This window comes from Benincasa hispida, chromosome 7 (assembly GCF_027475165.1).
Source record: "Benincasa hispida cultivar pf3 chromosome 7, pf3_genome.v1.1, whole genome shotgun sequence".
NCBI lineage: Eukaryota > Viridiplantae > Streptophyta > Magnoliopsida > Cucurbitales > Cucurbitaceae > Benincasa > Benincasa hispida.
The window spans coordinates 37975583-37998330 of record NC_143484.1 but is presented as its reverse complement, the minus strand read 5'-3'; the positions used below and the strand labels follow the sequence as shown (position 1 = coordinate 37998330).

The window sequence follows — 22748 nt, the reverse complement described above, 5'->3', positions numbered from 1 at the left end:
TTCTCACCAATATATGTGTGATTTACATGAACACCAAATATGAAGGGTGACAAATGTTTTTTGAGACACTAAGCAATTGACATCTATTTATTATTATAATATTCATAATAAAAACCAAATAATTATGAAATAGGACATCAATTTTTTATTTATTTATTTGTGATAAACATAAAAAATTATAATATAAAAAATCAAATAATTATGATATAGATTATATATATATTAAAAATTAAACCAACCTATCTTATCGATCGACAACTCAATAAGTTGTGTAAAAAACAAAATCAAAAGCCTAATCGAACCAAAATGAGTTTATTCAAACTTCAAAATTAGTGGTTAGATTACTCGCCCACATTAAAAAAAAAAAAAAATAGTCGAACAGAAATTATGGTTTTTTAATTTTTTTTTTTAAATATATATATCTTTTACTTTTGCCTTCCTCCATCAAAACTTTCATACACCCCCTCCCTTCTATTAACAGCCACAGCCCGCCGCCATCAGTCGTCGTTCCTGCCCGACGCCGTCAACCCGAGCCTTAATTATTTTCACACGGCGCACGGCGTAGTCTCTTCCCCGTTCAGCGCCGCTTCCGCCGTCTTTATCCAGGGCGATGGAAGCCCGATTCAAGCTAGTAACAGATCTAATCTGGGCTTATTTGGCAAAGGCCCAAATTTGTTTCAAAGAGTATTTTGTTTCGGCCCGATACGAAATTTAGACAGCTCCGAGATGCTTCTCTCTCTCTCTAACATTTCTCTTCTTTGTCTCTCTCTGCACCTCCGCGTCTTTGAATGAGATTTTCCGATCGGGTGAGTTATTGTTTAGTTTCAATCTCTTCTATTGTTGTTCATCAAGAAGACCAGTTTGGCGTAGCATGGTAAATATATTTGCTCTTCTTGTTTATTTATTGCTTTGTTTTTGCTTTTCTGTTTTGTTCCAGAGGCATAATGAATTTTGGTTGTTGTTTTAATTGTGCTTCTATCTTGTTATCCATGTATGAATTATGTTATTGTTTCGGATTTCCCTCGTTTTGATGGCGACCAAACGAATGGTGGAATTGGGTAACTCCAATTATATATAGATACTAGAGATAGTTGAAGTGAATTTCCTTTTAGGGCTGTGGGTCATTGTTTTTGGAAGTCTCGGTTCCGTGGCTGTTTTTACACCGGCGGTAGGTCTTGGTGTCGGAGGCTGGTAGTGTAGCGCCGTCGTGGGTATCAGTTCATTGTAGGTTTTGAAGCGGCATAAGTCATTGTTTTAGGGGGCAGTTTCACTGTTTTGAAGTGCAGCAGCGCTGGTGTGTGGGTCTTGGTTTAAAGAGCGTATGCACATCGTGGGTTTCTCTCATTTATGCAATGAAGGGTGACCTTGAGGTTGATCAATCGGTAGAGATTGTGGGCATATTTCAAGCGAGTTGATTTCTATTCTGCTGGTGTTGTGGAATTGATTTATTCCTTTGTAACTTGTATTTCGTGACTTGATTCTCTTAGTTAACATCTCATAAGCTGGTTCTCAAACTGGATGTGGACAGAAAGGTTGATCTACTATAGATCGCAGTGTTCTTATTCTTTCTCTGTTTATTTGTTGCTGGGAATTTGCGGTATGTTTTGGGCATTTTAGACTTCCGTTTTTACATAGCTGGCAAAAATATGCTTTGAGGATTGGAGTATAAAAAATAATCATTATCTCATTAGTCAGGGGCCTTATGATGGCTGCTTCAGCTTGGGTAATTGCATCTTAACTACCTAGCCCCTAAAAAACTACGGGAATCTGTTGAACCGTCAGAGCTTGGTGGGCTGCTCGTAGGTTCGGGTGGTGTGATAGGTGGGGTGGCAGTAGGGGTATGCGGTGAACCGGGTGAAGATACAATGATGGGTGATGATGGTTGGGCGGTATGACTGGTTTGGCCCCCTTTTAGAGGGAAAAATTGTGGCTAAGGGTTGAATTGAGAGGGGAGCCAATGGACGCATGGCTGGTGATGGAGCAGTGCGGAGGTGCTCCGAGACTTGGTCATGCATTGAGATTAGAGGGGTAATGGTTGAGATGGTTGGTGGTGAGGTAGGTTTTCTATAGGGTCACGCGACAAATGTTGAGGTAGGGTGTTTAGACGCATACTGACGCGTCGACTTGATTGGGGTAGAGGGTTTTGTTCTAGTGGAAGCTTGGGGTTTTGGAGGGGTTTTGAGAGATGATAAAGCCCGAGTGTTGGTTGTTGCCAGAGCAGGTTTTGTGGCAGATTTAGGTTGAGACATTCTCCAAGAAGCGGAAGACGAATCGCCTTGCTGCCTGGCTGGGATAGAAGGCTTCGACACAGGGGGAGGGGAAGAGGATGGCGACAAAGAAACAGACGAAGAGGATAATGAGCTTACCGACGAGTCTTCGGCGAAGCTCAGGGACAGGTTTTGGCTATCAAAAGCGTCCAACATTGTGATTTTGCGAGCGAGAGAGATAAACGGAGTGGCTGCTTAGTCGGACGATGAGGGCTGAAAGGTTTCTTTAAAACTGAAGGCTCGGGGAAGAAGAAGGAGAGGAGGGGAAAAAGGGTTTCTGAACCCTTTTATAGCCCAACGTAGGAGAGAGATGAGGGGACACGCTCTGATGTGTGTCAGATGAATGGGATGTTGGGGCTGCCCGTTAAATGCAGATGTGAAGAGATGTGTCTTGGGCTTCCAAACACTTGAGTGGTTCATCCCTCCTAACTCCCCCCCCCCCCGAAGAGCGTCTTTTTGTCTTCTAACCCATGACGATGGAACGTGGGCTTGAAAAATACAGACTTGCACGTCAAGGGCAGAGGAAAACAACCCCCTGAGAGAATTAGAAGAAGAAGTCAGGGAACTAGAGCGTGAGGCAAAGCGTTATGAAGCCGGAAAAGGCAAGGCGACAGCTGCGTCACCAAGGCAAGTTAAGGGAAGGAAGCGCCAATTCAACGACATATTGACGGAGAAGAGATTCTTCCCAGAATGGAGTCCATTGCCCGCATATATAACAAATATAGTCGACACAATGGGCTGGCTCAACTATGTGTTGGCCCTTCAAGAATCTGGCCTAGCCTTGTCTGCCGCTTCTATGGTAGTGAGTTTGATGAGAAGAAGGATGTGACTCTTGTAGACGACACTTTAGTGCGCTTTTTTTCTAGCAAAATCAATGAGGTGCTCAATGCAACTAATAATCCGGACGCAGAAGGCAATCGCATCTTGGAACAGCTAACTCTAGATCACTTAGAAGATGCATTAAGAACAGTGGCCAAGCCTGGAAGCACATAGCAAATCTCAAGAACGGGTGTTATGATACTGACTTCCAGAAATCTTATACCAAATGCGAACCTATGGCTATACTTGCTAAAAAAAACCATATCATGCCTATAATGCATGATGAGACGGTTTCCAGAGAATGCGTCTTGGCCATCTATTGTATTGTGCAACGCATTCCCCTTAATATTGGAAAAATAATAGTGGACCAGATCAAGACTGTCAAGGGGAAGCCACGCGGCCAACTATACTTCCCGTGGCTTATTTGTGCATTGTGTGAACGCGCGGGCATCCCTCTGGAGGATGACTATGAAGAGGTTGATGGTCACGTGGACATTAAGTTGATTAGACATTTGCTCCGTGGCTCGCCCAACCAACCTGCCTTACCTCCTAAAACCACGACAGCAAGACCTCAATCCTCTAAATGTGCGATAAATAGAAGACGCTTCCAAGAAGTTGAACACAGCAATGATGCTTCCATGAATGAACAAGAATCCGATGTGGAGCTAATGTTGGAGCACGAAGAAGCTTGCCATGACTTGAATTTGCCTCTCCCTCCCTTGACTTTGCCCTCACCAGTCGATGAACCACTTGATCCAACACATTAAACTGACATGAATGAAGATCAAGTTGGTGAGACCCACAACCTCTACCCTTCTCCCTTAAGATCCCTAACTTTGCCCTCCTTCATCCCTCCATCCACCGTTTATGAACCAACTGGGTTAGGAACAAGCAACACACAACATTCAGAAGATCCAGTTGGGGGAAACGCATGAGACCCAAGTCTCACCTTCAGCGTATACCAACATGGATGAGCTAAAAGAGTTCATCCGAGATCAAATTAGACTGCTAGCCACGTCCACGGAAGCGCTCTATATGCAGATGGCAACTTTGCAGTGCCAAAATGTGGTATTAAGGGATTATATGCGCTAGCAAACGCAGAGAATTCAAGACCAGTTCAACTTTACAACTCAGTATATTAACCAAGTCCTAATGGGGATGTTTGTCTTGCCCCCTCTGCCTGCCCACCTGGTTAATACCTTGCGTTTCATGGATGAAGACCCTACACCTGAACGTAGGGATGACGCGCCAGCTCAATAGGAATTTGGGGGTGTTGGTCGTGTCTTGTGAATTTAATTAATCTTTTGTAAGAGTTAGTTTTGTATGTGTGATTCCAATGCATTCTCTTTTAAGTATTGAATGAAACATTTTCATTTTCATCCTTGCGTTTGTCCTATGTATGCTTTTCTTGATTCCTTGATTGTCTTCTTATCTTATGCTCTAAATTGATACCTCGATGATATTATTAATGTAAAACCTATAAGTCTAGAGTTAGGCGTTAGAGATCAAGTCTAGAACTTTTCTAAAAAAATCAAACGCCTATGTTTTATCTCCGACACATGCAAGCCTCAACTCAAACCTCCTCTTGAAAATCTCAAAGCATTTTTGTAATTCTCTTTCAGCAATGAGGACCTTGCTGATCTCCAAAATTTGGGGGTGGGGGAGCTCCGAGTTGATGCATTCCCATAAAAAAAAAAAAAATTATTGGACGTAATAAGCAAACTCCTTTGTTAGACAAGAGCTAAGACTGGGAATGACATTTAGCCGTAGTTGGATGCTCGCATGACACCCGTGGGGGCTAGCCAAAACGAAGTTAAGTATCCAAGACCTGCATATCCCAACTCCACTATCTAAGCTTAAGAAAAACTCGGTCATCTTGAAACGCATAAATGCTTAGATATGAGTTCAGTTGTGAAGGGCACTCACCTGTGGTTGGATGCTTGCATGACACACGTGGGGGCAAGCCAAAACGAAGGTGGGTTACCTGAATCAATGCATGGGTGGTCCTGAAAAACAACTCGCAAATTCTTTTTAAAAATCTTTTCTTTTACAAGAGTAGCATCTAACGCATTACTAGTTTAGAAAGATGAGAATGTTTTGGGAAACAAAAGGACATGCTGCATTCGAGAATAAGACACGGTTTTTTAATTTTTATTTTATTTTATTTTTTTTAGAGAAGGAACAAACCTGTAATTTTTCAAATGGCAACCTTAGAATACTTATAAGTTAGCATGATGAGATGTGAAGCCAACACATTAAGATGATGGAGATATGATAAGGAATTATTTTAGGAATACTCGAGGACGAGCATTGTTCAAAATTTGAGGGTGTGATAACTTGTAGAAATACAAGTTATCGTCTCTCAAAGGTTGGAACAATTATTAATGATAAAAGCACATTTGTCTTAAAGGAAAACACATGGAATTCCTCAAACACCACGAGCCTTTACAAAAACATACTTTTTGATATTATAACTGCTTCACTAACGCATCTTATCGCACTATTTCAAGAAAATTCGCTAAGTTTCGTAGGCTAAGCTAACGCAAAGACATGCGTCTGAAGTTGGCCAACGCAGAGAAGGTACATTGGTTCGTGTTGTTCCTGTCCAATCACCACTTGCAAGTATGGGTATCTGGCTGTCGGCGTCTAGCAGCTGAACAGGCAGGCGGCTGACCAGGGCATGGAAATTAATACTGTCTTATCACAAGTTGCTGAGAAAAATGCCTATAAATAAGCAACCAAAGAAGGGAATTATTAAAATAGGAAAGCTTTAGAACTTAGATCATAGTTACTTTGCTGCTGCAAGAAGGACATAGGAGGGAAAGAACCATTGTCATTGTCGATCAAAGAGAATTGTAGAAGACGAAGCTCGAAAGAGAATTCTTTTCATTTCTTCACCAAGTTGGTTGTACACGCATTTGGATTAAGCCAAAGAGGACAAGAGATTGAACTCTGCAGCTTGACTCCTTTCTTTTTCTCACTTCATTTCCATTTTCCATCTCATGCGATTAAGTGTTATCATTGTAAAGATAGTTTCGTTATTTTTTAAATCGTGCATTTGATCCATCACTTTAACCTCTGCTTACATTCTATTGTGTGATAGACGCGTTTATGACTTGTTGCATGCTTAATTTTCAAAGCTTTAATCATTTTGATCATTTGGTTAAAGTTATAACTCAGTTAAAACTATTCGAGAGAATAGGATAACTAGAAATGCATTGAGTCAGAACATAGTAGGTTTAGAGATAAAAATACTTGTGTTTCACTGCTTTTTGTAACCAATGCATGCACCCTAAAAATAGGAGCATATGTAGCATTCACATTGAGAAATGTTGAATAATAAGATTAGAGAAATAGAAACCTAACGCAACTACATACATTTGGTTTGTAAACAAGCATCTCTGTCATCTTCATTTTTTACCCATACTCCTGCACACGTGTTCATCTTACTTGGATCAACGCATACCCCTAGCACTTAGCACCATTCATTCATTAAGCCTTGTGTTTCACTTGAACTCGTGTCTTCTTGTATGCATGCAGTAACATTAGTGTAGTTAAACTTCTCCCCCATTTATTTAGAACCCTTCTGCAACTGTCGCAATGCAAGGTCTGCGTTAGTCTAGCATAAATCTCTGTGTTCGATCGTGGACTTACCAGGAACCTGAATTAGATTTATACTTGAATTTGACTCAGGAAAAGCTTGTACGCATTATAGAAAGTGTAACGCAACACATCAATGCATCATCCAATCTTCTCACCTAGAGAAGTGATTCATCGTCATTATGAATCTCTGCGTACATTCTAAATACACTCTCTCTTATATTAAACATCACAAATCCATATGTAAAGGTTGATCAGACTCAATATTGGTGTATATAGTACAACGGACATTATATATGCCTGTAAGGCCACAAGTTATTTACACCTACAAAAGAAGGGGTACAAAGGGAAATGAACAACTAACCGAAGAAGCAAAGGAAGAGAATGTTGGAGAAAAAGGATAGGGGGACCACAAGGCCGTTATAAAGGACAACAGAGGTACAGGAGAAGAGCAGAGAAGAATGTGGTGAAAGCTGTGTAGGCTTTTGAGAGGAGAGAAATTCCCCAGCTCGCTCTAAGGTGCTGGGGAGTCCTTTTGTTTTCTTCTTTTAAGTTAGCAGCCGAGGAGGTTAGGGAAGAGTGTTGGTGTATTTTGGGGAGTGTTTTTCTAGGGAGGTTGTTAAGTGTTCGAGAGAGACTTGAAGGAGAAGTTTATATATAAATAAAGAGCATTCTGATTGCCTTGTTCTTCATTCCTCTATTTTCTTTTTGTTTTCTTTCGTTTGGTTGGTTGTTTCTCAGTGCAGGGTAGCAAGAAGCTTACAAGTGGTATCAGAGCCGCTTCATCTTTGGGCGAACGCGTGCGATGGCTTAGAAACAAATAGAAGAAAGGATGAAAAAAAACGAGAGGGGGGAAGTCTCTGAAATGAAGGAAATGTTGTTGGGGCTTTGCAAAAATATAGAGAAACTGATAGAGGAAATGAGGGAGAGTAATGCTGCTCGGAAGGCTGAAGAGTCAGGCGCATCTGATGGTCGACGGATGAAAATGAAGGGGAAGGTTGATGAGGCCGATTCAACTCCCAGCAATGGAGGAGGAGGAGCCAACAAGAGCAAGTACAAAAGGTTAGAAATACCTATTTTCGCAGGAGAAAACCCGGAATCGTGGGTGTACAGGGCCGAACATTACCTTGAAATCCACGAGTTGTCCGATCAAGAGAAGGTGAAGGTAGCGGTCATTAGTTTTGGGCCGGATGAAGTCGATTGGTTCCGATGGAGCCACAATTGGAGACCCATCAGTACTTGGGAGGAGCTGAAAAGAAGAATGTTCGAGTATTATAGACCTACCGGAGAAGGGAGTTTAGGTGCGAGGTTGTTGAGGATAAAGCAGGACAGTTCATATTCAGACTATGTGAAGAAGTTCGTGACTTATTCGACACCCCTACCCGATTTGGTCGAAGATGTTCTCAAGGATGCTTTCATAAATGGGCTGGAACCAACATTGAGGGCCGAGGTCATTAGTAGAAAACCGAATACATTGGAGGAAGGTATGCACAAAGCCTAGTTGGTGAGCAATAGAAACATGGCCCTGAAGTTGGCCTTATCCGATCTGGGGGTAGTTGGGCCTGGCAAATAGGAAGCCCACATGAAGGAGAGTCTGACGATTGAAAGGAAGAGCGGGAAGATCGTGGAAGCACAGGCGACCAAACGAATCACATTACTTATGAAGAATAACTTCATAAAGAAGGATCCACCCACGAAACGCCTCTCCGATGGTGAGTTTCGAGAACGATTGGACAAGGGACTCTACTTCAGGTGTAATGAGAAATATGCACCGGGGCATCGATGTAAGACTAAGGAAAACCGCGAGTTGATGCTATTTATCGCCAACGAAAGAGAAGAGGCAATTGGAGAAGAGGAGGAAGGGGAAAAGTTAAGGGGAGAAGAAGATCTTGAGACAGAAGAAACCGTAGAGATAGCCTTGAGGTCAATGTGCGGCCTATCTGCCCGAGGTACGATGAAGTTGAAAGGGAAGATAAAGGGGAAAGAAGTAGTAGTGTTGATTGACCGTGGAGCAACACAACTTCGTGCATCATAGAATAGTGGAGGAGTTGGAGTTACTAATGAATAAGAAGAATTTCTCAATGGTGATCGCAATGGCGCGGCTATACGAGGGGAAGGAGTATGCAGAGCAACAGAATTGAGGCTCCCCAACTTGAATGTAAAGGCGGATTTCTTAGCGATCGATTTGGGACAGATGGATGTGGTGTTAGGAATGCCTTGATTATGCACAACTGGTTTTATGGGGGTTCATTGGCCATCACTGACCATGTCTTTCTTGGTAGGGGAATCGCACGTCATGTTGAAGGGTGATCCGTCCTTGACCAAAGCAGAGGTTTCATCTCAATGTGCTAACAAAGTCATGGGAGGAGGAAGACCAGGGATTTCTGGTAGAATTCCAGAACTATGAATTTGATAGTGAGGGAGGAAACGAGGAGAATGGCATGCCCAACGAGTATGGGGAGCTTCCTGTCATGATCCGAGCCCTGTTGGAGCAAAATGTGGACGTATTTGAAGAACTCACAACACTTCCTCCTAGGAGAGCTGTGGACCATCACATTCTGATGAGTGTCGGCCAAAAACCAATCAATGTGAGACCCAACAAGTATGGTCACAACCAAAAAGAAGAGATTGAGAAATTGGTGGAAGAGATGCTCAAGGCCGGAATTATTCGACCAAGTCACAGCCCCTACTCCAACCCTGTCCTATTAGTAAAGAAGAAAGATGGTGGGTGGAGATTCTGTGTCGACTATCGGAAGCTAAATCAAGCAACTGTGGCTGACAAGTTCCCTATACCTGTAATTGAAGAGTTGTTAGATGAACTGCATGGATCGACAGTCTATTCCAAGCTTGATTTGAGGTTGGGTTACCATCAGATCAGAATGAATGAAGGGGACATTGAGAAGACAACCTTCAGGACTCATGAAGGACACTATGAATTCCTTTTGATGCCGTTCAGACTCACAAATGCGACAACCACCTTCAACCAGGTTTTTTGACCTTTCCTTCGAAATTTGTACTAGTTTTCTTTGACGATACATTGGTGTACAGCCCGGACATATCAACACACGAGACACATTTGGGAGTAGTATTCAATGTTCTTAGAGATCATAGGCTGTATGCAAATCAGAAGTGTACATTCTGCCAAACCAGGATCCAATACTTAGGCCACTGGATATCAGCCAAGAGGGTAGAAGTAGATGATGGAAAGGTCAAAGTGATGAGAGAATGGCCACAACCACAAAATGTATCTGAATTAAGGGGATTCCTAGGACTTACAGGGTATTATAGGAGGTTTGTTTAGGGGTATGGAAGTATCGCAGCTCCACTTACCAAACTTTTTTTAGAAGAATTCGTTCAAATGGAATGAAGAAGCCAATCAGGCTTTCGAAAAATTGAAGTAGGCCATGGTGACAGCCCCAGTCCTGGCTCTTCCTGACTTCTCCAAGGGCTTTGTGATAGAAACCGACGCATCGGGAATTGGGTTAGGTGTTGTATTATCACAAGACTCGAAGCCTATAGCCTACTTCAGTCAGGAATTATCAACGAGAGCTCAAGCCAAGTCCATTTATGAGAAGGAGTTGATGGCAGTTGTCCTAGCAGTGCAGAAATGGAGACATTACCTGTTGGGGAGTAAGTTCACGGTGATTTTTGACCAAAAAGCATTAAAGTTCCTGATTGAGCAACGAGAAGTGCAACCTCAATTTCAACGTTGGCTAACAAAATTGCTTGGATACGACTTTGAGATCCTATATCAACTAGGCTTGCAAAACAAGGGAGCAGATGCTTTATCAAAGGTGCCAGCTCGGGTGGAGTTGAATGTCTTATCAGCCCCAACCATAATAGACATTGAAGTAGTCTTGAAGGAGGTTGAGGAAGACGAGGAGCTCCAGAAGATCATCACCATTCTGAAGGACAATCTAGAAGGAAAACCGAAGTATAGATGGCAACATGACAGGTTAACCTATAAAGACAGATTGGTGCTCTCCCGAAGGTCTAGTCTAATCCCTTCACTACTTCATACATTCTATGACTCAGTGCTAGGGGGGCATTCCAGATTCTTGAGGATCTATAAAAGAATGAGTGGGGAACTATATTGGCAAGGAATGAAGATTGATGTGAAGAAATATGTGGAAGGCTGCGAGATATGTCAAAGGAACAAATATGAGACTCTAACGCCGGCTGGTTTGCTACAACCCCTCCCTATTCCCTACCTGATTTTGGAGGATTAGAGCATGGATTTCGTGGAAGGTTTACCAAAGGCAGAGGGCTTTGATGCCATAATGGTAGTAGTAGATCGCTTGAGCAAGTATGCACATTTCATGCCCCTCAAACACCCTTTCTCGGCCAAGCAAGTAGCTAACATATTCGTCCAAGAAGTAGTACGACACCATGGAGTCCCCTTATCAATCTTGATCGACATAGATAAGATATTTTTGAGTAACTTCTGGAAGGAGATGTTCACTACCATGGGGACTAAATTGAAAAGGAGTACTTCGTTCCATCCTCAAACGAATGGGCAAACTGAGAGGGTGAATCGCTGCCTAGAGACCTACCTACATTGTTTTTGTAATGAACAACAAGGAAATGGAACAAATGGATAGCGTGGTCTGAATTGTGGTACAACACGACCTTCCACGTCTCTATCAAGACAACCCCGTACTAGGCAGTCTATGGTAGGCCTCTCCCACCCTTGGTCACGTATGGAGATAGGAGAACCTTCAACAATGCGGTGGAACAACAGTTACAAGAACGTGATCTGGCTCTCAGTGCACTGGAGGAAAATTTGGCCATTGCTCAAAACTAGATGAAAAAGTAGGCGGATAAACATAGAAGAGAGAGAATTTTTGAAGTTGGAGAAGAAGTTTACTTGAAATTACGATCATATAGTCAGAAATCATTGGCAAGGAGGAGTGAGAAGCTGGCACCGAGGTTCTATGGTCCTTGCAGGCTAATTGAACGAGTGGGGGAAGTTTAATACAAATTAGCCTTGCCAGCCGAAGCCGAAGTACACAATTTGTTCCATATATCGCAAGAAATTAGGACAAGGCCATCAAGTACAACAACATCCACCCATTTTGATCGAGGAATTTGAGTTGCAACCCCGGAGACTGTATTGGGAGGAAGATGGAATGGAGATCTAGCTACAAATGAATGGCTGGTCAAATGGAAGGGATGTCGGACAATGAAGCCACCTGGGAAGATGTTCGGGCCATGAACCAACAATTTCCACGTTTCAACCTTGAGGACAAGGTTCTTTTCGAGAAGGGAGGTATTGTAAGGCCACAAGTTATTTACACCTACAAAAGAAGGGGTAAAAAGGGAAATGAACAACTAACCAAAGAAGCAAAGGAAGAGAATGTTGGAGAAAAAGGAGAGGGGGACCACAAGGCCGTTATAAAGGACAACGGAGGTACAGGAGAAGAGCAGAGAAGAATGTGGTGAAAGCTGTGTAGGCTTTTGAGAGGAGAGAAATACCCGGCTCTCTCTAAGATGTTGAGGAGTCCTTTTGTTTTCTTCTTTTAGGTCAGCAGCCGAGGAGGTTAGGGAAGAGTGTTGTGTTGGTGTATTTTGGGGAGTGTTTTTCCAGGGAGGTTGTTAAGTATTTGAGAGAGACTTGAAGGAGAAGTTTATGTATAAATAAAGAGCATTCTGATTGCCTTGTTCTTCATTCATCTATTTTCTTTCTGTTTTCTTTCGTTTGGTTGGTTGTTTCTCAGTGCAGGGTAGCAAGAAGCTTACACTGCCATTCTGGAAAAGGATGATAAGTCTTACAAATAACAAGTGAATTTTGTTTTGTTTGGAAATACGTTCTATTCTCTACCACTTTAATATTGCAAGTGCGACCATTATCATTTTTCTCATGTTCATTAAATTCAGGTTTTTCTATAGTTTGCACAATGACCAGCACTGAGGCAGGAATAGGTCAGTCTACAGAACCAAAGAAGATTGCCTCTGTTAACAATGCAACTCGGGCATCTCCATCCATGTTTAGAAGATGGGGCAGAAGACACCCATTTATCAGATATGGACTTCCAATGATCTCTCTCACGGTGCTTGGGGCAGTTGGTCTTGGTCATCTCTTGCAAGGGAGGTTAGTGGTTGCTGGTACTGTTTGAAGTTTTAAGATTCAAAGTGATTGTGCTGTCTTCTTTAGGAGTTCGGTTTAATTTACTATATCTTGTTTTCGAAATGGAAAAATATCTTTCCTCAGGATTGTGACGGCTCGATGTAGATTATCGAAACACTTGTTTTATACGAAAGAATGACATTGATTGCTAAAACCATTGATTCTCATAAAATGGACACCTTGCAATATGTTATTGTTGCAAGGACATGGGAACGGGTCTGGACTTTGCCTTGGAAGTGTTCATTGAGTCCATGGGATTGAGATTTGTGAACTGAGGCTAAAATGCTTTGAGAAGGGAAATTTTTTATAGAACCCGAATATATTTTTTGATAAACCAAGTGTTTGAGTTATTTGGACCCTTCCAATCTTGAAAATACTCTCAAACCCTACTTCATTATCCAAAATGTTGCCTATTGTCTCTATTTCCCGCCCCCTATTTATAACCAACAAGCCTAACAAAGTCTCTAACTAATCACTGATATATCCTTATAATATCCCAATTAGCATACCTATCAATTTAATGTACGGTCCTTCAACTTTATATTATCTACCGTATGGCCTACCTTACTATGAGACTACTTAGGGGTATATGGGTAAGATTAGCATGATGTTAGTGAGGGGTATTATGGATAATTAACTAGTGGCGTGTTGGCTATGGGAGTTATGGACTTTAGAGGGAGTGTGGATCATTTTGGTGAGAGTTTTGATTGTGGAACTTTGGGAGAGAGATACCCCTCTCGAAAAGCTATCGGTACATTTGTAATTTCTCTTGGTATTGCAATATATTCTTATCCTTGTGTTCTTTGTGTTTATTTTAGTTTTTTTTTTTTTTTGTTAGGAGGTATCCTAACACTTTCACAAGGATTTCCTGTACATCAATACCTTTCGTAGTGCTCTCCTTCATATCTTAGAATAGATTGTTAATAAACAGGAAAATACTTCCTCTCAGCTATCTGCACAGTAGTAAAAGTGTGAGTCATAGGTTGTTAGAAAATAATTTTCAAGACCATATTAGTTGTAATGTCTCCATAGTTCTATGTTTGTTTTTTTATGTCGTCTTATATGATGTTAGATCATCATTTTCTTATTTTCTACTTGATATTCTTTTAAAACACTTGTCGAATTCACGTTGTAGTTCAGTAAAGATATTGCGAAGGTAAGAGATGATCAAGAATGGGAGATCACCGAGATGAGAAAAGCCCTATCAAGAACAGGACCTATTGATGCGTATAAGCCAAAAAATATATCTTTAGAAGAAGAACTGAGGGTATTATTACTCTTTCTTGTTGCAATTCATTTGTTATTATCTGCAGTTTCACTATAAACAACGTGATTGTTAATGATTTTCAGGCTTTACAAGAGAAGGTAGACATTAACAACTACGAGTACAAGAGAATTCCAAAGCCTACTGACCAAACCTCCTAAAATTTTGCCCTCCAAATTGCATACAAAACTTGCTCAGGTATTTTGTTTCCCCACTTGTGATGCAACCTAGATTAAATTTCCAGAGAGAATATATGGAATCAATGTCAAGCTAGTAATTCCTTCTGAAAATTATGCCAGTAAACATCATTTTCAAAAGAATGTTCACCGTTTAATTTAGTTTCAGCTTTTTGAATTTGTTGATCTTTATATTATCTCTAGGTATTTTAGGTGATATTTGGGAATAATTTTGAAATGGTTAAAATCACTTTTTGTTAGATTCAAAATCACTCTCAAACACGTTTTTCGTGATTGAAAATCAATGGTTGATTTCGGATGATTAATAACATATTTTCAAATAATTTTAACAATTTCAAAATCATATCCAAAACATATTGAAAGTGTCATGAAAAGTGAACTAAATTTGGATTTTATTTAACATTTGTCCCCCTTTTTTCCTTTTGCTTTTTTGTTTCCAATTTTAATATATGGTACCAATGTCATGTAATTTATTTATTTCTTTATTTTTGAATCAACGTTTCGAAATTTGCACGCAAGGTTTATATATATAAACACACACACACACACACTTAAAGTAACATCTTCTTTTCTAATCATCGTTTTTTAATTTCAGAAAGCACCGACAAAATTTTTAGTTTTTTCATTTTTGGCTAAAAAAGTTACATCCGATATGTCAAAACAATATGTTGTATGTCTACTATGTATTCTTTTTGTTATCAATATTCAACTGAAACGTTGAAATTGTTTAATTTAAAATTTTAACTTTAAATGGTTCACACAATTTTAACATGCTTGACATAACGTTTATCTCAGGCAAACCTACGTGATCTATGTGTGCCTTGTAGAATTCAGTCGAAAGTATAGATTTATCAATGAGGTAGCAAATCTAATAAAAAAAAAATTAGGTTAAACTACGAGTTTAATTCATGAACTTTGAACAATTTCTTTATTTGATTCATGTTTAAAAACTGTATAATAAGCCTGAAAAGCCTAGTAGATCATTGAATTTTCATTGTGTACCAATCTTTGATAAAAAAAAAAAAATAGATACAAAGCTATTTATCATCTCTATATCTCTATCATCTTGATTATGAAGTCTGAATTTTCAGTTTTAAGAGCTTTTCAAACATAGTTACACCTCACACTTTGTACATACAAAATTATTCAACTGTCAATTCTTAAGCCAGTGTCCATATCATTTCTACATGAATCTTTCCATTCTTCGAGTTGATCAGATTGTACTTCTCGTTTATCCTCCCATTGTTCACAACATCGTCGAGATTTATTGCTACATGTCCCAATGATTTCTACATGCATATAATGGATAGTTTCAAAAGTCTTTATAAAATGTTAAATCTAACATTATCTATATAAAAGATTGTCTAAAATAAATCTTAGTTTTCAATAAATTTTAAATTTGGTCTTGTGAAGTTATCTTTTTAATCAAAATTGGTTAAATAATATATTTATATATTGTGAAACTATGTGTTTTACATATTGTGAAATGTTCTATAAATGAAAAATGAAAAACCTATTCAAATTTTCGATTTAATAACGTGAGAGTTGAATGAGTAGTCTATTTGGAATAGTACCTTTTGCAGAAAACTGAAGACAGTCCGTTTGCTCATAACTTCAATGTGGATTTTCTCTCGAATTGGAGGCTCCTCCAACATAAATGGGAATTCTTCGTTCCATGATGGGTCACGAGTTTTCTTGATCATCTGCAGAAACCAAATGATTTGAAGAAAATCAACAATAGATAATCACAGAGAAATCGAAGGACGAACCTGATAATAACATATCAAAAAACTCCAAAAGTGCACCTTCGTTTTCTTCCGCTCTCCTCTGAAGTGTATAACAGCATAAGGATTAGTGTGCTTCTCCCCCTCAATATCATGAGCTCCCCGGATTGTCACAGATAATACACCTGCTTCGCCCGATGTCTGATTCTCAGACTGACCGATGCTTCTGCCCTCACTTTTTACGTCACTGATTGAGTTTTCAAGATATTTCATGCTTTCTTCTCTTAATGGAGTAAACATGAGCTCCACCACAAGTGTCCCTCTAGGCTTCCTGTTTTGGGGATCGTTGATATCTGTATTCTTGCGCAAATCAAGGACGAGTTCCTTGGTCTTGCAGGGCGTAAGCAGGTTTAGAGGAACTAACTGCATTCCCAATCTATCATGTCCACCAACCTGCCATGATAAGTGTAAATGAAAATAATTTTAACTCAAGAAATAATTTGGAAGGTTGGAATAATATGGATGGCAATTTTAAAAGATCAAATGCAACAATCTGACAACCATATTGAATAATTTTTTCTTAACTTCATCTTCCGTAAGTGTGCATAGTACTTACATGAAGATAGATTTTATTTGTTTAAAGAGTGTTTAGGGATCGTTTGATTGGTCCATCTATTTCTTAAGTTGGTGTAAACAACTCAACTTTAATAGTTAACATTACTGAGGTTTGTACATTTATCAAGTAACTTTATTTTCCATCTTTTTCTACTTTTTGTCATTTATCGAGGAATTATATCTTTTCCTTTTTTTTTATTTTGTACATTTATCGAGTAACTCAAATTTTCCTTCTCAATCTACTTACAATTATCGAAGATCTCTATCTTATAATTCTATACTCCAAACCCAAATTTACTAACTCTAAATTTATTAACTTCACTCATCGAATTAGTTGAATGTCTAACTAATAATCATATTATATTACCGTACTTCTGATAATTTATTTTTCTAATATATTGTAAAAACGACAAAAGAAGCTCTAATAACCACTCCCGCACCATGAAGGAGATTCAAGGATAATATCAGAATAGTTGAAAGGAAAGGTGGAGGGTATTTTCGGTATTTCATGCAAGTACCTTGTCCCAGTCATAGACTTGTAGCTGAAGAACTTGAGACTTGGGATCATTCACAATAAGCTTGAACTTTTCATTCCACACAGGATTCAAGTTCCTCATTTTGATACTTGTTTTCTTTGCTGGTAGGCCCGCACCACTCAGGCTAAGTTTGACATATGGATCAGATGTTCCCAAGATATCCATTTTCAAGAGTTTTGATGCTCGTACAACCTTCACATGCAATATGCCCACGGGCTTTCTTGTGGCCAATCTATACAAAGAGAGAGTCAACTTTCTTCACAATTTCTCAGGAGTGCAAAAAATTGATCACATGAAGTTATTCATTTATCATCTTACATCGAAGGATCAAGGATTGGAATGTCAAGAATCCGAGGCCAGAGGTAGAGGCTTGCAACTTGTTTCTTTATTGTCTCCTATGCAAAAACAAAGAACTGGCCATTCATACTTAAGCCCGGTTGATAATCATCTACTTTTTGGTTTTTCAAAATTAAATTTAGGGAGATTTTCATAGATAGAAAAATAAGGAAAATTATTTGTTTAGTTTTTAAAAAATGAAACGCTTGGTATCAAAATGGTAAGAAAATAAGTACAAATTTCAAAAATAAAAAACCAAAACAAATTGTTATCAAAGAGAAGCTTAACGATTCAAGCTCAGTTTCTACAAATCACATTGGAACTGTAAGTACTAGTGAAGCACCTGAATATATCGATAAAGGCCAGGTATTGACATAACGTCTCCTCCCATTATCTTCAATCCAAAGTCTATTTGTGGCTAAAGACAACCAGCCAAAAATAAAGGAAGAATTATTCGCTAAGCAATGAAACTGCGGATATATCAAAGAAGCATCGATGAAATAATAGATATACTTCCAGTCGCATTTTTTGCTTACTTTCTCCATTAAAGATGCAACAATATTAGCAAAACACGGAAAAGTAGGCACAAGTGGCTTCAAAGCCAACCGTGGTGATGCAAATATCTGAAGATCCACTATCTAAGAAGAAAAAAAGCAAACGATTATTAGATGAAAAATCTCCTCTTATAAGATACTTTTACACACGTTCATCGGCTAAAGATTTTCATTACGGGTGTTTGACCTGAACTGTGATGCGGAGAGACGAGATATTCACCACTATTACGATATTCGGATTGCCAGCCCATCTAATTGCTGGTTCCATCACCAGTTCATTCTCATTTGTTTCATACACTTTTAAACCTGAAATGTAGGAAAAGTATGTTTTAGAGATTTATTTACTTTTCTTAATGATTTAAAAATTTGGGTGTAAGAGATCATAAATGGCTCATCCACTGTTTCTCTTTAAACCATTTTGAAGGTATGTAGATGTTACAAGACAATTGGCACTGGTTTCATATGGGAAGACTAACCATGCAACTTTGGTGGAAGAGTTCCAAGGCTTAGCTGCTCAAGCTCAATAGCTTCAATCTGAAACTTCCCTATGTATTCTGAAAATATAGGTTTGGCAATGGCTCTTATACTACCACAAATTGCCTGTAAACTAAATATATTTTACATCCATATTTACCCACAAAGAAAAGAAAAGTGCAAAAAGTGATGTTACCTTATCAAGGTAAGGCCACATGGCCAACAAAAACTTGTTTAACCAATCCACCTGAAACAAAATTTTGCAATACTTATCAGTAAAATACAGAGTTTAGAAAATCTGATGAAGCAGTACTTCGATTAAAATTAAAAGCAACACCAAAAAAAATGTTACGAACTCTATCATAATCAGGGCGTTTCACCCACAATGGAATTTCAGGCATTAGATCTTGCAAAGAAGTTGTGTCCAACTCACTGAGAGGCCTCGTAACTGGTTCCTGCAGATGAGAGCAGTTATCGAAACGATACTCCTATTTCGAGAAGAACGCAGAGATTCGATTGTATTTTGACGTTTCTTAAGTTTTTTTTTTTTTAAAAAAGGAAATCCATTGCTTAAAATAATGAATTCATTCTGTTCAAGAGAGACAATACATTTAAAATTGGTCGCACGTTATCAGAGTATATACAGGAATCATTTCTCGACAGTGAGACTATACAATTTCAAAAAGAAGAAAAATAATTAAGAATAAAACTAGAGAAACAGATGGATTTCACCCATACATACAAGAACAAGGAAAACTACGAAATCGATCGCAGTAAGATGAAGCAGAACTGTAAACACAAATAAGCCTATATACAGGAATCATGTCTCGATACTATATATAATTTCGAAATGAAGAAAAATAATTAAGAGTAGACCAGGAGAAAAGATCGATTTCACCGGTTCAACCAAGAACAATGAAGAACCACGAAATGAATCACAATAAGGATGAAGTACGAACTGTTAAACTCGAATACGAACTTACCCTAACATCTTTTGGCGCCGAGTAGATGAAAATAAAGAAACCGACCAACAGTCCGAGAGGAAGTCCGATTCCGAAGCCGAGAAATCCGAAGACGGTGCTGAAGAATCCCATTCCGATGAAAACTTGGTAGAATCGGAGACAAGAGACTTGAATTGGAAGATTGATCAAAGAAGAATGAAGTTGAAACCAAAAGCATCGATTGAAAATGAAATTGAAGAATGAAGATGTAAACTGGTAATGGAGGAAAAGACAAAGTTGAGAATGAAGACTGAATCGAAGAGGTTGGTCTTGTAGAAGTAAAGATTGAATACCTGCTCTCCTAAAATTGCCGCTTCGCCTCCATTTACGAACTTTCGTACGCAACTAAAACGTTAAATTCCCGGTAAGCATTTTCTTTCCGAAGAAAGTTCTGTGCTCTCTGCACCTATCTTGGTGAACCTATTATAGTTCAATAAAATATTACTACGTGTCAGTTTTATTTTTAAAAAATTTATTACTTTTTTATTTCTTATTTATTTTGATAAATGATTTTAAATTAATTAATAAACATATTTAAAATTATATGTTTGGATGATGATTTTAAAAGAAAAGAAAGTTAATAATTTATTAATATAATATGTTAATTGAAAATTAGAATATGACAATGTTAAATTACTAATTTATTTCTAGATCTTATAAAATTCGTTGAAATCTAACCATTCTAGACAAGAAAGTTTTAAAAGTAAAAACAATATTTGAACTCACTCTGAATTTTAAAATCATTCTCTTTGGTAGTAAGTTAACAAACAACGAAATTCATTTGAAATCCATTAAGATTTGAAATTCTTCAAAATCATGAGATTCCAAACATGTTATTAGTTTCTAAGATTTGAAAGGTTAGGTTATTACCAATGAGCTAATTTATTAGTTACCAATGAGCTAATCATTTATCAATGAGCTAATCATTCGAGTTCATTTATTAGTTCATTTAATTACAAAAGAATTTTACCAATGAGCTAATTTGAAAAGATTTAATTATTTTAAATCAACACCGTGTTACTTAAAATCCTTGATGGCTAAATTAAAGCAAAATTCTAAAATATGTAACATCGTCAAATACATAGTCCAAATAAAAGTTGAACTCAAAACGGTAAAATTCTAAAACTAAAAACAAAATAGAAGACCACCACTCTTAATAAAAGGGTACATGGTAATTACCACGCACCATTTTGGCTTAGTGGAAGTTTTAAACTAGCATTGTTTTTTCTTTTAAAAAATCAACTTTGTAAACTAATAATTTCTTTTGTAAAGGGAAACTAATAACTAAATAAATTTAATTCTTAAATTTGTATATGTAAATCGAATTATAGATTCTTCATTATAATTTTATTTTTAAAATAATAAGCACATAAATTTCATACATGTATATAATTGAGAAAGATGTGGAAATCAAATAGTTAGTAGTGAAAATTTTGAGAAAAATTCAATCTTCTCGTATTTATCTATATTTCTTTACTATTTAAAAAGAATAATGTGAAATTTTTCATTACAACTTTTGTGAGATTTTTCTTAGAAGAATAATAATATTTAGATGATTCTGAGCTAATTTTAAATAAATCGGGTGAAAATGCTCATAAATTTCGAACAAATAGTTTAAATAAATTTACTCATGAAAGTTTAGTTTAGATTGATACAATTATTAGTTTAAAATTTTAATTATTATATCCCCTAAAATTTAGGGTGTAAATGATGTTTTTTTTAAAGATAGGTTTTAAAATTTAATTCTTCATCTCTGTCAATTAAACATAATTCAATTGATTAAGACATATACTTTCAATGGATAAATAAGATATTCGAATCTTTCACGTTGTTAAACTAATATATATGCAATTTTGTACTAAATTAGAAAAGGGAAAGTAACATTATCAAACGTCTATATCATTTATTTCATATTCATAATGGTATACTCTTTAATTAAAACAATTAAAGGTATAGGCAATTAAATTATAAGTTGATGTAGTGATCTAGTTGCTCATATTGATTGGATAAGTAATCGAGTCATAGCGTTGGAATGGACAAATTAAAATTATAAATATTTTAATGGATATTCTCATATTTATAAATATATGTAGCAACATGATTAATCATAAATTTGCTTCGAAAGTTCTGCAATATGTTCCAAAATTTAATCGTTAACTTATTGACAAATAGGTGTTGAAAGAGTAATTTCATTTATAATTTTGTTACTAATTTAGAAATAATAATGTAATGATATGCGATGGACTGAAATTACTCCTCCAACACCTATTTTTTATTTTATAGGAGTGTGGAAAAATTTAAAGAATTGTTATATTTGCAAATGTAGAATATTTTATATCTATTTCAGAGTTTCACAATACAGAGAGTAAATATCTTGAACTACCGACCTCTTGCTTAAATATATATACTTTAATTAGTTGTTGATCAATGCTCTTATTGAAATGAATAAATTATCATGGTTGGTATGTATATATTTACATATATTTATTTATTTTATGAAAAAAGCTTTTTTCCATCCAAGCATTCTAAATATAGTCCAACAAAATGTTGCCACGTGATATTTTTTATCTTTTTAAAATATATATTTTTTAATTTATTTTTTGTGTGATAAAGATGTGAGGAACACCAAAATTAGCTTATTTTATATGCGTCTATCTACTCCACTTTAATCACTACATTTTCAAAAAAATTAAAAAAAAAAAGGAAAGGATATTAATATAAGTATAATTTCATGTCAAATCAAATGTCATATTTCTTGGAACCAAATACGTTTGGCTGGTTATTTACTTATATGCTAATATTAGAATTTTTAATTTCATATTCATTTATCATAATCAAGATTAGATGGTCTTTAAAAAAAAAATCAAGATTAGATGGACGGGAAAAATTAGAGTAATAATAATCAATCAAACTTGTTGGCTAAGTTATTGACTCTCTGCTCTCTCTCATGACAATGACATCAATTGTAACAACCCGAGTTCAGGAGGGATATATGAATGAACAGATATTACATCTGAATGAAAGGGATTCCGAGGACATGAAAGTATGGTTAAGAAAGGTTTAAAAAGAATTAAAAAGTTACTACCTATACCAACAAAGTGCACATTCCTTTTCGGTGGCTCAATCATAACAACTCCAAAGAAAGATATTCAAGGCAAGGGACGCAGGGGAATGCCGGGGCCTAGTTAATTTATGAGTTCATGATAAGACATGACACCTAAACCTAGAGCAAGA

At 37.4% G+C, this 22748-nt stretch overlaps 2 protein-coding genes across 22 annotated transcripts; one reads left to right on the top strand and one right to left on the bottom strand.

Moving 5' to 3' along the window:
• The first annotated feature begins 442 nt into the window (after nt 1-442).
• Nucleotides 443-16756, top strand: LOC120080793 (cytochrome C oxidase assembly protein). 16 transcript variants are annotated; one of them, XM_090315596.1, is made up of 5 exons: nt 443-806; nt 12564-12777; nt 13954-14080; nt 14164-14275; nt 15858-16756. In XM_090315596.1, the coding sequence occupies exons 2-4, from the start codon at nt 12584-12586 to the stop codon at nt 14236-14238; spliced, it is 396 nt and encodes a 131-aa protein (XP_090171722.1). In that variant the 5' UTR covers nt 443-806; nt 12564-12583; the 3' UTR covers nt 14239-14275; nt 15858-16756. The 16 variants fall into 16 exon arrangements, with proteins under 16 accessions (XP_090171722.1, XP_090171720.1, XP_090171724.1 ...); XM_090315594.1 differs by having other exon boundaries at nt 15846-16756; XM_090315598.1 differs by lacking the exon at nt 15858-16756 and adding an exon at nt 15070-15327.
• On the bottom strand, nt 14060-19935 carry LOC120080792 (synaptotagmin-3-like). Of its 6 annotated transcripts, none has more exons than XM_039035420.2 (13): nt 19808-19935; nt 19497-19642; nt 18870-18968; nt 18710-18760; nt 18516-18639; nt 18227-18345; nt 18022-18123; nt 17829-17903; nt 17468-17544; nt 17132-17381; nt 16080-16451; nt 15849-15977; nt 15175-15563 (listed from the first exon to the last, which is right to left on the bottom strand). In XM_039035420.2, the coding sequence occupies exons 2-13, from the start codon at nt 19605-19607 to the stop codon at nt 15435-15437; spliced, it is 1638 nt and encodes a 545-aa protein (XP_038891348.1). In that variant the 5' UTR covers nt 19608-19642; nt 19808-19935; the 3' UTR covers nt 15175-15434. The 6 variants fall into 6 exon arrangements, with proteins under 6 accessions (XP_038891350.1, XP_038891348.1, XP_038891347.1 ...); XM_039035419.2 differs by having other exon boundaries at nt 19497-19727; nt 19808-19931; XM_039035421.2 differs by having other exon boundaries at nt 19497-19618; nt 19808-19929.
• Between the last annotated feature and the right edge of the window lie 2813 nt (nt 19936-22748).

What these genes read in the sequence shown, in the direction of transcription:
- LOC120080793 (XM_090315596.1), top strand. Translation starts at nt 12,584, where the DNA reads ATGACCAGCACTGAGGCAGGAATAGGTCAGTCTACAGAACCAAAGAAG. An exon ending in GGTCATCTCTTGCAAGGGAG is followed by an intron (nt 12,778 to 13,953) that starts GTTAGTGGTTGC and finishes GTTGTAGTTCAG; the next exon opens with TAAAGATATTGCGAAGGTAA. An exon ending in CTTTAGAAGAAGAACTGAGG is followed by an intron (nt 14,081 to 14,163) that starts GTATTATTACTC and finishes AATGATTTTCAG; the next exon opens with GCTTTACAAGAGAAGGTAGA.
- LOC120080792 (XM_039035420.2), bottom strand. Translation starts at nt 19,607, where the DNA reads ATGGGATTCTTCAGCACCGTCTTCGGATTTCTCGGCTTCGGAATCGGA. An exon ending in GCCTTTATCGATATATTCAG is followed by an intron (nt 17,545 to 17,828) that starts GTGCTTCACTAG and finishes GTTTTTGCATAG; the next exon opens with GAGACAATAAAGAAACAAGT. An exon ending in TCTTCAGTTTTCTGCAAAAG is followed by an intron (nt 15,564 to 15,848) that starts GTACTATTCCAA and finishes ATATGCATGTAG; the next exon opens with AAATCATTGGGACATGTAGC.